Source organism: Pocillopora verrucosa, chromosome 2, assembly GCF_036669915.1.
Source record: "Pocillopora verrucosa isolate sample1 chromosome 2, ASM3666991v2, whole genome shotgun sequence".
Classification (NCBI taxonomy): Eukaryota; Metazoa; Cnidaria; class Anthozoa; order Scleractinia; family Pocilloporidae; genus Pocillopora; species Pocillopora verrucosa.
Genome location: NC_089313.1, coordinates 19634732 through 19649483, shown reverse-complemented (window position 1 = coordinate 19649483; position 14752 = coordinate 19634732). Strand labels below are relative to the sequence as shown.

Here is a 14752-nt window from a genome sequence, read left to right as displayed (position 1 = left end):
TGCGAAAAATATAAATTATTTCGGAAGCAGGTAGCTTGTCTAGTTTCTACTATATTCCCTATTCGTTTCGTTCCATGGCGCGGCGATAGCTCTTGCAAAACCGTTAGTGAAAGATAACCCCTAGCCCTACCCTGCTTTATTTCGTAAAGTTCCACCAAGCAATTTACGTATTTTTCTCGTTTGAAGTGTTATGGAAGGAGTTCTGTCGTACGTTTACACCTGATTAACTCGCTACGATTTCAGTGACAACTTCATTTCTAGGGGCTACTCGAAAGAGCCGTCAATTTTAAAACTGAGGTGCCCTGGGCCGGAGGTCGATACACAAAGTTCTCATCTGGTCGCATCCTGGTTCCTGGGCGGGGTTCCTGTGGAGTCTTGTGGGGCTCACTGTGCTAATGCTAGCCAAAACCTTAACAAAGGCGCGCGCGAATGAGGCTATGGTCACCATGGTAATTTGGTTTTATCAACTGAGTTGATAACGTTAATTAGCCACCGTAAAGAGTTTCAAAGCTGACGTTTCGAGCGGTAGCCCTTCGTTAGTCCTTCGTCACCTTGCTTTTGTTTCAAACCTGAGCACGCTGGACTAATATTAATTAAAACAAAAACAAAAACAAAAGAAAACAAAGAAAAGAAAAAACAGGTTTAAGAACTCAGTTCATAAACGTCATTTGTCTAGGGGACTTAGCATTCCTGTCACTTTGAATGTGCACATGATGCTTACTAAAAAGAAAAGGAGTGAATCCTTCAGTGAACAAACCAATGTTCAGTAACCTACACTGTTCACAAATAGAACAACCAGACAGACACCAGTTGGCATAACTGTATTCGATTGACAAATTTTAACTCGCGGTTAATTATTTATTGACCTACAGCGAAGAACCATCGATTTCCAATGTTTGAAAATAAGCTGGTCGACGACAAAACAGAGACAGATATAACAATTGTACTCAGATTTTTTGTTCAATTTTGATAAGCTTCTTGGCTGACTGCTACGCAGGTTTCTTAACTTGAGTAATTTGATATTTGGGCCACAAACCATTCGACTGGTGGTGTCGCTGCTGCTGAGGAAAAAGGTCCTGTTCCGCACTGTTCTTGACTGGATGAGAATGGCTTAGGTTTTTTTTTCATGTAAATTCTTGCATAAAGGAAAAGGTAGGGAAAAGTACCGAACAATTTACCATGTTTAGTCTACGGTTAAAAGTACGCAAATATTTCAAGTAGAACAATCTTTATTGTTTAAATTGATTCTTCTAATTGTATTCTTTCCAGAAAGTTTGTGATCACTGAAAAGATAGAGAAGTATCAGAAACATTCTCATGTTCCGAGCGACCGCATTATTTGTAGCATTTGCTCTCTTGTCAAGTCTTTTTAACCTGTGTAAGTATTTTTGAGACATCAAAATTTCACTCGATGACCCTTGTTACTAAACAAACTGGTTGCTTGTGGGGTTGCATTTTTTTATGATAACCGTCAAACCTTCAGTGCAGTTTCTGTTATCCTACAGTATTACATCAATACTGCTGTACAGTTTTCTATCATAAAAGGCTCGTGCCTCTTGATAGATTTATCCACGATGCTGGTTTCAAGTTCGTAATTAGCAATCCGTGGTGGACCATCTATGCTCCCTTTTAGTTTCTCCTTCCCTCTTTTCCAGCCAAACTACCATTGAAAGGTTTCCCACCAATTAATCTCACTAAAAAGCCTTTACAAAATTGAAAATGAACTCGTATGTGGTTGATTGTCGAAAGTAATTCAATTATACAATTGGGTTCTACCTTGCTACGCTCTGATTGGTGTCAAAAACTTGAGTTTCCATTTGCTCCTTGTAACATTTTCCTTTGTTCTGATTGGCTGTTGTGGTTTTACGACACAGTCTAATAGCAAGCTTTGTTTTGTAACCCTCTAAACATCACTTGCATTACAAATGTGACAAGACATCTTACTTTTTTGTCAGGGGTACAAGCGTTTAAAAATGTCCAACAGAGAGCACAAACAAGAGATCTGAACGGACTGTTAAAAAGTATGTAAATGATTAAGCTTCTGTCCTTATACTTCAGATGAGTTCAGTTTACTTGTTATAAACGACAAATTAGATCATAAATCTATGATCCTATACTTAGGATTTCTCAGCGTAAAAGATAAAGACCTAGTTCACGAATAATAGTTACGTTACTAGAGGTGTGCACCCCTGTTTTTCGTCTTACCCTTTGACCTCCTTTTTTCACCTTTTAGGTAAATTCATTACATTCGCTCGCCATGGGTTTGAAGAACACAACAATTTCCGTACTCTTCATCATGTTGCACCCCTCAAATGGTCAGACAAGTTAGCCATACAGGCTCAAAAACTCGCCTACAAAATGGCGCTCAAAGGAACCATTCAGGTCCCGGGTATTGATTTGTTTGGCGAGAACAGAGCCAGGCTTTCCGCGGTTAATTTCGACTGCGAGACGGCTGGTGAAGAAGCCACCAAGATTTGGTATAATCAAGGTAGTAATTACAGCTTCGCTGATCCTAGGCTGAACAGCAATACTGATTCATTCACTCAAGTTATTTGGAAAGGAACCCGGGATGTTGGAATGGGTTGTGCACAGAGGAAAGGAACATTAAGCAATGATATATTTGTTGTTGCTTTGTACTACCCTCCTGGAAATAGTCCGCGCGCTCTTCGGGAAAATGTGGTCAGTCCTAATAAAAACGTTAACGATGCATATTCGTCGATATTCCGAAGACGAGATGAGTTATCTAAAACCAAACGAACACGAATTTTGACTCGAGAAAAAGAAAGACAAAAGCGCAAGAGACGAAAACGAGCTTGAACGTTGATTCCTTTTTCCCTTCCCTCCGCCCCTGAAAAAGCTATGGTAGGAAGAACGCCGTTTGCGCATGCGCACAGAGTAACTCCCTTATGAGAACACATCCCCGTATAGTACTGTATATGTCCGTTGTGAAATGGCTCTGAAGTGTTTCGTTTCTTGATCAACCACGGTGATCAACACAGCATTTATTCACGCAGGCGAATACAAGATAACCCGTGAAACGAGGATGTGGAATTGGTCAGCAAGCAAGTTTTAGGAGTTAATAAAGAAAAATCAGTTCATCGTTGGCAGATTTCTTAAATGTCTAGTGAACTTACCATTTTCAAGTTCCGATTGAATGGAATGATTGTCCTTTGTCGTGAATATACAGACAGTCAACACTGCTGCAATCATTACAAAACACCACGGCTTAAGTAGATAATCAATAATGTCTGCGGGAAATCTAATTGAAAGAAAGCGGATAATCGATGACCCTGACAAAATGATACGCCTACTTAATTCTTTCTCAAATTTAATTAAATTTAACGATATTTTCTTCGCAATTTTTTTTTTGTCATGGAGGATGTATTTTTTTATTTTTGCCCACCTGCCGCTGTTCCTCACAAGGGTATAGTTAAAAAAGCATCACTGATTCTCAAAGCACCATTAAGAAGTATCTAGAGAGCGCCTGAAGCAGTAGTTATGCATATAAACACTATTTAATGTCCTAAGAAAAAGGATAGGAGCAACATCTTGTAAAAAAAATGTATTACGATGCTTGTATTTTTTCTCTGATTAATTACAATGATCTCAATTCAAGACTCTATGGAAATAATTTCTTCTTTTTCATCTTTTTACTGTTTTTAAGTTTAGTAATGACGTGACGATGTTCAATGAATGGAGTTAAGTGAAAGTTTTTTCGGTCGATAAATTTTTAATAATCAGCATAATGGCGAACACCTTGAATTTACTTCGCAGAGGTTTTTGAGTTATTTGTCATTCATTACTAACAAAGTGAATTGCCATTTCTTATAGGAGTAATGAGGTTAGTCTTTTGCATTCCTCTTAAAGTAACTGCCTAAAAAAGACGTCTAGTATGTTAACATTGTCTTAATCTTTAAGCTTGTCATTTGTTGATAACAGGTCACTGTTTAGACGTTATTTCGCTATTTTACTTTTAGAATGAAATTATTGAGATGATGTCAATGTTTGGAAAAAAATTGTTTGTTTCTTGGACAGTGACCAGAGAAAATCTGATGTTTGGGCTTAAGAATTCTAGTACTTTAAAAACAACGGTAGCTACAAGAGTTTGCTGTAGATCTGTACGAGAAACTGCCGGATAATCTATCTATTGTGGCACTTACATTATTCCATTTATTTAGGGAATGTTGCGCAGAAAAGCGATAGAATTACTTATGTTTGCGGCAAAGAGTCCCAAAACTTCCCATTATCGTCAACTCCTGTTAATCTCCGAGGAAAATTATTATCTTCAAACCAGGTTGCAACAACGCCTGACGTACTCTCCGTTCAACCGTAAAATTTGTCTTATTCCTCACCAACAGTTCCATTCTCCCCTTTTACGCATAGACCAGAAAACTACTCGAGAAGGTGAAATATTAGAGTACACCTATGTTCAAAAAGAAAAAAAAAAGAAAACCAGGAAGTAACAATGGCTAACATTTAAAGCGAGTGCAGAGGCTAACTGTTTACATATTCGGTTGGACATAGTAAAGTGGGTATTGTAAAAATGTAAGATTATCATTTAGTGCCTGCTACTTAACTGAAGGTTATCGATGACTCCTACCGCTGGTGAAGGAATTGTAGTCGCAACTATCTAATAGATAGGAAAGCACTAGTTAAGAGTTATTTCTTGGTGCAATCAAATCACATTCGTACTTTTCATTTCACTTGATACCAGCAGATGTAAATCATTAAGTTAAGCAATGAAGATGATGGTAGTTACAAGTGTACTGATCTGTCAAGCTGCTTTGTGCCTTACGAGAGCCGAAGGTTAGTTTATTTTGTTAAACTACTAAAGATCTTGGATGTTCAAGTACTTGTTCAAATAAAGCTTGAAGTTTTCAATGGAGTGACAGAAGTGATCACATGGTTTCGTGAAACAAAGAGGGAGAGAACACACAAAAAAAAAAGAGTGACGCGGAACAAACAAAGAATACAGTTACATTACAAATAACTTACTAAAGTGGATGACTGTCTTCACAAAAGGCGTTTTGCCTCATCATTGTAAGACTCCTTACCCTTTGCATTGCAGATGAAAGAAATGAATACCAGATGTCAAAAGCATTTAAGAAATCCATTGAATTACAAACTGCTTACGTTTACCGCAAAAATATGCCCAAGAGACATCATTACTCTGGTAAGGAATGAAGTAATGTAAAATTCAATGTTTTCCTGAAAACAAAGTTTTTCGGTTTTTTGATGAGACAGAACATGATTATTTCTCTGTGTTCTCGTGACAGTGATCCTTGGAAGTAGTGGTAAAACTGTTATTGGGCCGCTCGTTCCTGAGTCTGACGATGAACAGATCCACAGAGTTCAGGGATTTGTGCTTAGACCGGACGCTATTAAGATCGGTTAGTGTTCAAAACACTGCTGTTAAGACCACTTTGCGATTAAAAGGCAAATCAGAAAAACGTTAGGATCAAAGGGGATCACTAAGTACGTAAAAGTATCTTACATGTAGCGCGAATAATAGTGAGAGACCAATTAAGAAATGAATTTCGTTTGGTTTCTTATTGGCTGGGGATGGCGCAAGTTTTCAAAAACAATCACAGGGTGTTCTTAAGCAAAAGCTATGCGACCCCAAGTTTTTCAGGACTAGTTTAGTCTGTAGATTGCGTTATTCAGCATCCGGGCTAATGTATTCATGTATTTCGAAGACATCTTGGCGAAGTTAGTCCGTTCTGTCCTCCTTTCCCTGTTTCAAGGTAACCCCATAGAATTTGCAGGAACAGCTCTAAGCACCCATAATCGCTATCGCAAGTATCACCACGACCCTGCACTAAGGTGGTCAGACAGGCTGTCATCGCAGGCCAATAAGATAGCTTATCAAATGGTGCAGCAATTCAGTAAGGATAACTCCAAGAGATTTGAGGTGCCTGATGAGGAGAGTCTGGGAGAGAATGTGGAACGATTCCTCGGTGTACAATTTGGATGCGACTCGACTGCAGCCATGAAAGCAACCGATAACTGGTACCAGGTACGCTTCATGCGTGTTGAATAATAGCGCTACTGTACCTTCAGGGGACACCCTCGAGTTTGAGGAAAAGAAAAGTGTCCCCGCAATGGAGGTAACAGATATAAGGGATATTTCGGATTAAGGGAGAGTGCTCCAGATTGAAGAGCATGATAATACTTGAGTATAGCGAGATACAGATTGGTGCCTTAAAGTTCACCTAGGTGATCATTTCGGTTAAGTGACTCATCGGTTTTTTCTTTCTCCTCAGCAAAGCAAAAACTATAGTTATAACTACCCTCACATTCAAGATGGAACTAGCTCCTTCACCCAGTTGGTTTGGAAAGGCTCACAGTCCTTTGGAATGGGCTGTGCTCTACGTAAGGGACTCTTGGCCAATGACATTTTTGTGGTGGCTCTGTACAGTCCCCCTGGGAACGTAGGAGACGGCGTGTCTCTGAATGTCTTGAGGCCTGGGATCAAAGAGGCGGCCAAGCCTGATGTCTACTCAAATATATTCCGTAGAAGCAAAATGGCTAAGAGTAGAGACAACATAAACCGTAAAAAACTAGATTAATTCTCATTTGAGTGTCGAAAATAATCCAGACCTGCATCAGTTTTACTTTGTTTTTGCTTTTTGACTAGTCTAGAAACTCACGCCAATCAATTGAAAACCTACGCGAATCAAGATTAGGTCACTGAGGCTTTCCTGCTCTTCAGGCAGTTTGCATATTTTTACTTTGAGTTGCCGTTGATTCTTAGCAATAATTTACTTTGTTTGATTGGCCGCTATGATTGCTTTGGTTTTATGAAAATTGAAGGGAAATTTTCTTGCCTCGTGAGTACGATTTAGCTTCGAGATAATCTGGTTTGTTTGGGCTCTTTTCCTTAATAATAATGAGTGTTTACAGACATCAATTTTTTTACCGGAAAAAGTATCCAAATGAGTTCTTTTGTATGTTGTTTTGCAAATCTAAAATTGTCGGGAAAATAGGGTGGCTATAAATTTATATTGACTGCAGTTAGTTAAATTATGTATTTACGCCGTGCCTATCATGCCTGTTTGTGATTCTGTGATAAAGAGTTGCGCCAAAATCACAAAAGTTTCGTAATCACCCAACAAGTTAAGCTTGCCGTTAAAAATACTTTTTAAGAACAGTACCCAGCTAATTAAATGTACTTAAGAGCCCTACACGCGGATGACTACCCTATGCTGTTCTGTGACTAACTGGTTATTTCACATCTTCAAAGGACAATTTATGCCTGTCTATCGGGTCTGAGAGGGGATCATCATGTTGCTGAAAGGTGTGTGGGTGAACAAGAAAGACAAATAAAATTGTGTTGTTGGTTCTATTAAATTAATCTATGCTACATTTCCATTGATTTATCTACGTTTCGGCAGGGTGGGGCTCCAGGCGAGTGTGATTGAGTACGCATGCGTCTCCAGCCCTTAGAATTGATACTAAACCGGAAGTAACTAAAGAAGGAACTAAACCGGAAAAAGAAGGCGTCATGAAAAACATTCAATGATTGGCGAATAATTTTCTTTTCATCCTAAAGAAAGTGTTTTCGTTTTAATGCAAGCAAGATATTTCTAAAATCTGATAAACAACAGAGAAGAGAATTGCTTCTCCATGGCCGGCTATACTGTTCGACCAGCCGGCAAAACACCTGTTGGACACCAGTTGGGTAAGATGAATACAAAACCGTTTATACTTGTCCTGGATGACATTAAGCCAAAGCATGCGAACAGATATGAATTTTATCTAGGCACAGGTCTTCTTGTGTCATGGAAAACTAAAGAGTGAATGTCAAGTGTGAGTTTGAGCAGAAAATTCTCTATTGATCTTTATCTCTCTGATTGCCTACGAATGGTCAAAGAGGCGATGAGGCCACAACATTCGTCACTTCTTAAAATAGCATCAGTGCTCATGGCTGACCGAAGAGAATATAATCCTAACATGGTAGAGAGTCTTGCATCGAGTATCCAAACTCAGACGAGCAGATGCTGATTGCACAACACCACTATTGTCGTCAAAGTAACATTTCAGCCAGTGGTGGTGATGGCCGCTCAGATCAACACTATGATAACGAGTTTGATAGGACTGGTGATGTTTTGTTTATTTACTGCTGAGATATATCATTATTACGGTCGTCATATTAAACTCGTCATTTCGAGAAGATCATTGGGGAAGGGGAAAAAATTGACGCATTTGGAAGTCAAATTCCCTAAGAACTACCATGCTACCGGAAGGCTCTTTCTCCCTCATAGCAAGATCGTGGAGCCGTTTGAAATTTGGTTTACGTCAGAATTGAACAGAAGTCGAATTGACTACTATTATGGTATGTGACCAAGTAACATGTTCATATGGCACTTAAACTATCTACTCACTCTTCAGTTTAACTTCTGAGTCTAATAGGGAAACTGTTGATGAAAAGTGTATTGCTGTACATCTGCTTCATTTTTTTTTCTTCTTAGAGGGTAAGTTGGGCGGGCGCGGGTCCACGTTTTACTTCACCAGCCTATTCACAGGGATACCGGTCTGTACTCGTCCGTGCATCCAGAAATCTGCCTTTGATATTTTGGACGATCAGAGAGCTTTTGTGCCTTTCCCTGAACGTATCTCAGAGATAGCTTCAAATACAACGAACGAAAAATTGCGCGCTGAATTGTACCATTACACATCGACTTAAGTCACGTAAAGTTGACTTCATGCGTGAATGTTTCTTGGACAATATTTTATGTAGAACTAAAATTCCCAGGCATTCCATACCAATAGACAGTGAATGGTACAAAAGAAGCAGCATAAACAACACCTTTAAAAGGAAAATCACTCCCTTCCATGAATCACTGTCAGCAGCAAAAGTGGGTTTTAGCTTCTGATATTGTTGATGTTGTTTTTATATCTTAAAGGTACGGACAAGACATACCAAAGGGCAGACCTTGGCGAATATGGGGTGACATTCAAAGTAGTACCAATGTACACAGAGAAAGATGGTAATTATATCGGCTGCTGGAAACTTGAGGGACACAAAGGATGGCCAATTATACCACAGCCTATTGTGCCCAACATGACCTACTTTACGGTTAGACACTTCAACACCAATATTAAACAAATGCCATACCTGTTATTCAGCACTCGATTCTCTCATAGCTCGAACCTAAGATTTCCTCGAACAATTTTGTAAATTATTCCTCAATGTAGAGGTTTAAATATGTTACTAGAGTCGTAATAGTGACGTGAAATATGTTATCCTTCGAAAGTTTACGAAAAAAGATAACAGCTTAGATTTGACATTGCTACATTAAACTGAGCTCCTGGTTTGACTCCAATCGCCATACTGAACTATTTTACCTCGACATTTGGCTAATCTCTTTTCTCCCACAGTACGCAGGTGAGGAAGTATACATGGGCACGCCTGTCACAAAGTGGGAATACCGCTACCTTGTCTTTGACATGCTGAATACTCACACTCTCCTGGTCAGCAAGATCGGACCAGTCCATCCCGTGCGGTATGAGATGAAGGGTTATGATAGTCTTATGGCGAGTTATTATGATAGTTACGTGTTGGAATATATTTCATTTGAAGAATGGAAACCTGACTTGGACAAGTTTGAGTTACCAAAAGGTCAGTTGTCGTTTAGATCCTGTAGTCCATGATGCAATTATTTCTATTTTACAAAACTCTTTTAAAGCTCATTTGTTCTTACCTTCTCTGTTTCCTTTTTTTTACTGTTTTGTGTTGTCGGTTAAGACACTTCAATCCCATAGCCCCTCTCTCCTCCTTGATAATAAACGGTTACCAGTGATGCTTTAAGAAAACAATGCGAAATACTGGGATGGGTGAAAGGGGGGGGGGGGGGGGTTAAGGGGAGAGACTGTTATTCTTAAAAGGATAACTACAAAGGAGAAGCAGTTTTCGGTAGTAGTGTGTTAGTGAGAGCGTAACTCAACCTCAATCAACCCCAGCCATGTATTCCAGCGCTATGCGTGAGTAGTTGTGTTTTACAGGAGTGTCCTTTTTTTTCAGATCAATGGTGCTACAACTGGTCACACTCTTTAGACTCTCATTTTGTATCAAATCCCATGGGTGAGTTTATGTCTTATGGAGAGGACCTGGTGGATGAGATGTACCACATTTACAACCAAAATCACGGCAAGGTCCATGATTCTAAACATGAACACGTGAAGAGAAAGCACATTTTCCGCCATAATATGAGGTAAGAGTGAGGGTAAAGCGAATTTTCAGGATCACTCACGAGGAGGAGTAAAGCAAAATCAAGTGAATCACAGATTACCATGTGAAATTTATATGTACTCACTATGTCACCTGTGTTTAATGGTACCTTTTTCCTTAAGCAGGAATGGCGGCGTGATAGTTTTGAAAGGCGATTGTCTCCGTCGTGCTCGTAATTCTTTACTTTCCAGAGAATAACAGGATTCTGGCCTTCACTTAATGTCTATGCTAAGACATAGAATTTTACTTCCTTTAGGTACATCAGGTCAATCAACCGACAGAATCTTACTTACAAACTGGCTCCGAACCATTTGGTCGATCTTACCGACGAAGAATACGACGGTCATGGAGGTATGACAGAGGGCAGCTTGGTCAACTTATTAAATCATTATTGTGGTAAAGCTCAAATTAGGTTACTTCTACAGAAAAATAACACATCTGGTTGATACAATCCATATTTCAGCAGTTGGATTCAAGTTTTCAGTCTCGGATGAACTTAAGGTGTAAAATAATTTTGATATGCGTAAGGATATACCCCTTCATTTGAAATATGTTAAAGTCAGGATGACGACAAATGCAATGAAATGTAACTAATTGGTGATTTGTGATGTGGAATATAAGGATATGGGAGATTAATGATGTTTACTTTGATTTTACTTCGTTTATTTGCAGGGGCTAACGAGGATAACAGTACGGAACATGAAGGAAGTGTTCATTTGGAGGAACATGAAGCCCATAGTAATATGATGTCGGCACCAAAGGCTATTGAGATTCCAGATGAGTTAGACTGGAGAGATTTCGGTAGGAGATGATTCATTCTAGGGTTCTTAGTCCATTTGTCAAGACGCTTACATATTTACATCCCAAATTGGCACCTTACACATATTGGGACTATTGTCAGATTTCAAACAAATCGTCTCATTTTGGGCGGTTTCGTCTAATTTGGGATGGTTCCTTTTTTTTCGCATGGTTGCGCCTCATTTACAAACAGAGGTGATCACTAAATGTATGATCTTGGCGTACATAACGAACCCAACTCGATTTGCAATAATTTGTTTGCAGGGGCAGTAACACCAGTTCGAGGTCAAGGGATATGCGGTTCGTGTTACGCCTTAGGAGCCGTAGGAACCGTGGAGGGAGCATATTTCCTGAAGGTATGAGTCATCCAGCTTAAATAATTTTGTCCTTGTCTTTTGTTCCTTCATATCAATCATAGCGCCTAACCCTTGGGTTTTGCGGTCGTTCTTAGACAGGTCGACTTGTTGAACTGTCTGCACAGCAGATAGTTGATTGCTCCTGGGGGTCTGGGAACCACGGCTGCAGGGGAGGCTGGTATAACAAAGCACTCAGCTGGATTTATCTGCATGGAGTAGCGAAGGCAAAGAATTATGGGCCTTACTTAGCTCAGGTAAGGGCTTTATTCGCGTGTTATTGCGCATTCTGTTTGAGTATCGTAAAAACAAATCCAAGTTAACTATCACTACTTATAGGCAAACTGAGTCACCCAAATCAACACAGAGCATTAATCATTATTGAAAAGATAAAAAAAGTACCAAACGTTGGAGAACGCTTTATTTTTCATTATAGGAAGGAACGTGTGAGACCATTGGACTCAAAGAGCGAATAAAAATCGACGCCTTTGCCTTTGTCCCTAAGTACAATAACAGTGCACTTAAAAGAGCCATTGCCAAGTATGGTCCCGTCTGTGTGTCTATCAATCAAAAGCCCCTCTCTCTGAAGTTCTACAGCTGGGGAGTCTACGATAACCCCGAGTGTGGTAGGTTCCTGCTATATTTGTTTTTCAAACTCGTGCTTGTTGTTGAAAACAATCAAAACAAAACAACCATAACTAGCCTGATATTGAGCTCAATTTTTGTTTTGCATGTCGGCAATTGCATGCTACTCAGAATGACAAAAGAGAGTGGCAGGGTTCTCATGTTCATGCGCTTCATAGGTCTCACGCTGTCATAAATCGGCAGGTTACGTTATCCATGAAATCTGACTTTTCCTGGTCAATTTGCGCTTTAGATAACAGCTCTACACTCCACACGGTTCTGGTGGTTGGTTATGGCAAAGAGAATGGAGTTCCTTATTGGTTGGTAAAAAATTCGTGGTCCGCGACCTGGGGAATTGACGGTTACATCAAAATGGCATGGAAAGGCAACATTTGTGGAGTTACAAAGAACCCTGTGGTGGCCTTAATGAATCACACTACTTTTCAGTTTCCTGTCAAGGAGAAAATTAACAATGCTTATCCATTGAATCCAAAGTTTATGGGAAGGAAAATACATGCACAACATAGGCCAGGTAAAAACAGAAATGGATCTAAAAGCGAATCGATCTCGTCTGGTGATAAAAATAGTAAGGGAAGAGTTACTTCAATTTCAACTAAGGACTACTTGGGGCACTCAGACGGGAAAAACGGAGAAAAGTCTTTTGGAGTTAAGGAATCTACAAGAACTTTAAACAGAAATAAATCAAATAAAGTAATTGTAAATAAAGATGAGAAAGGTAAGGTCGAGATGAACCAAAAAATTTACTCAAGGAAGGAGGAATTAGCAACGAAAAGCGTCGATGAAAGCACAGGAAAGACTTCCAATATGGATATTCCACCACCTACCTCTAAGACTTTCGACTTTTATTTAAAAAGAGATGGAAATAATGCGGATAGAACGCCACAGTTAACTAAATCACCAGAAATTTTAGCAAATGATTTTTACGAGGGTTACAATGTTTACAGGAGCGAGAATTTTTCACCCTATGGTAATCGTGACTCAGCTTATAAATATCCAGAGGAGAATAATGCGTGGACTCAAACGAGAACTTATACCGAGCCAAGATACTTCATCCCCTCATATGATTACACTGCCTATGATTCGTATCCTGTGGAGTTAGCGGCACCTTATGATAAAAATTATGAATTGAGGAGCGATAAAGATCCATGGTATCCTAGCGACAGGAATCAGTGGTATCTTAGCAACAACGCCGCTCCAGGAATTGATACTCAAAACAATAAAATACAAAATGATTTAGAGACTTTACCATCTCAAATGGTAGCAAAAACACATGAACCAGTAAATGCAAAAGATCATGGCATGATTAGAACAGAAGCACAATCAACTGATTCAACGAGAACTACAAAAGTTACAGCAACAACAGCAACGAAGAGAACGAAGCAGCTTAATAGCCGACCACGCCCAGCCAAACCTCCCAGACATTACACCGGTAAATTACAAGAAATTTATGAAAATCTTGAAAGAGTCATTGCATCCAGCCTGAAGAAGAACACAAGACTTCGCGGTTAACAATAGTGTTTTTACGCCTGCTACGACAGATGAAATTAGGTTTTACGTATCCTGATAAATTCTACCCTCCTTTCTTTCCACGTGTTTCTTTTGCAGTATCTTTAAATATTCTCCTTCCTCGCTCATCTCTTCTTCCTGTTGGGTCATTATTGGCTCTTTCATACTTTTTTTTTCTTACGGAGCTAATACTTCGAGTGCTTCTTCAAGTTAAAAATAGTTTCGCAAGTCACCACTTAAGAAATAAAATGTTTTGAATTGCTCCTTTGGCAACAACATGAATGATAACAAACAAATCAGTCCAAAAAATAATGGCTGAAAATTATTAGATGTTGATTGAGCAGTATATTGCTGCCTACACGTGGAAGAATTGACCAGGCTGCAAATGGCGGCTAGAAATACTCGATTTATTGTTGCCTCTCAAATATGTATAATAGAGGAAGAAATGGGAAAATAAAATTACTTTATTTTTGTTTATACAGTATTCTTCGTATTCTCATAGGTTACCTTTTTCAAGGGAACTTGCATCGTTCACGTATCGAGTTTAGTTCCTCTACATTCAGGCCGTCGTCATCCTCAATGCTGCCTTACGTTTGACCCTGATCAAAGTCGTGAACATGTTGGGGTAAAAGGCAAACGGTGTTCGGACAAAATAGTCCGAATGTTACCATCCGAATCAAAATAACCAAAAAAAATGAACAAACAAACAAGAAACAAAACGAAAAGAAAGCAAAGAACATGTTTAATGTGTTATAACTACTAACGTAGGTTTGATGCGTAGTTGTCGGTCTAACCGGTGACTTGGTTAAAACATGAAGTAGAATGGCTTTGTTCCTTAATTAAGACAGTGATTGGCAGATTGGATTGGCTCATCGCCATGTGACCTGATCTTCAAAACTCAGTTGGTATCTGACTTAATCTGGTGTAAACTCCCTTTTTTTTTTAAAGAAATTGTGACGAATGTTACTGGGCACTGGTCTAGTACTCCCCTTCCGAAATGTCATTCATATCACCGGTGCCTTACCCTTTTACACCGACTATTTAGTAATTCTCCTTACTGTCTTCCGTACAATTCTTATAATGTTAGTTCTAAGTATTTGGTATTGGATCAACTAATAATCCCTTAATTTATATTTGTCTTCATTCTCATCACTTGTCTGCTTGATATCGTGTTGATGTTGTAGGGAGAAATTCTGCTTTGGTCACTTTGGGAGTTAGAG

The 14752-nt window shown here is 39.2% G+C and overlaps 3 protein-coding genes across 4 annotated transcripts; all 3 read left to right on the top strand.

Moving 5' to 3' along the window:
• Positions 1-24: 24 nt before the first annotated feature.
• LOC131790751 (Golgi-associated plant pathogenesis-related protein 1-like) lies at positions 25-2828 on the top strand. Its single transcript, XM_059108018.2, has 4 exons — positions 25-1152; positions 1270-1377; positions 1955-2020; positions 2233-2828. The coding sequence occupies exons 2-4, from the start codon at positions 1317-1319 to the stop codon at positions 2814-2816; spliced, it is 711 nt and encodes a 236-aa protein (XP_058964001.1). The 5' UTR covers positions 25-1152; positions 1270-1316; the 3' UTR covers positions 2817-2828.
• A 915-nt stretch (positions 2829-3743) lies between these two features.
• Positions 3744-7322, top strand: LOC131790750 (uncharacterized). Of its 2 annotated transcripts, none has more exons than XM_059108017.2 (6): positions 3744-3840; positions 4717-4805; positions 5068-5172; positions 5276-5389; positions 5744-6015; positions 6263-7322. In XM_059108017.2, exons 2-6 carry the CDS (start codon positions 4739-4741, stop codon positions 6566-6568), a joined length of 864 nt encoding a protein of 287 aa, XP_058964000.1. In that variant the 5' UTR covers positions 3744-3840; positions 4717-4738; the 3' UTR covers positions 6569-7322. The 2 variants fall into 2 exon arrangements, with proteins under 2 accessions (XP_058964000.1, XP_066018402.1); XM_066162305.1 differs by having other exon boundaries at positions 3756-3840; positions 4714-4805.
• A 423-nt stretch (positions 7323-7745) lies between these two features.
• LOC131790745 (counting factor associated protein D) lies at positions 7746-13976 on the top strand. The gene is made up of 10 exons (XM_059108010.2): positions 7746-8334; positions 8906-9078; positions 9381-9621; positions 10024-10213; positions 10487-10581; positions 10903-11031; positions 11293-11384; positions 11480-11638; positions 11818-12007; positions 12259-13976. Exons 1-10 carry the CDS (start codon positions 8055-8057, stop codon positions 13533-13535), a joined length of 2826 nt encoding a protein of 941 aa, XP_058963993.2. The 5' UTR covers positions 7746-8054; the 3' UTR covers positions 13536-13976.
• The last annotated feature ends 776 nt before the right edge of the window (positions 13977-14752 follow it).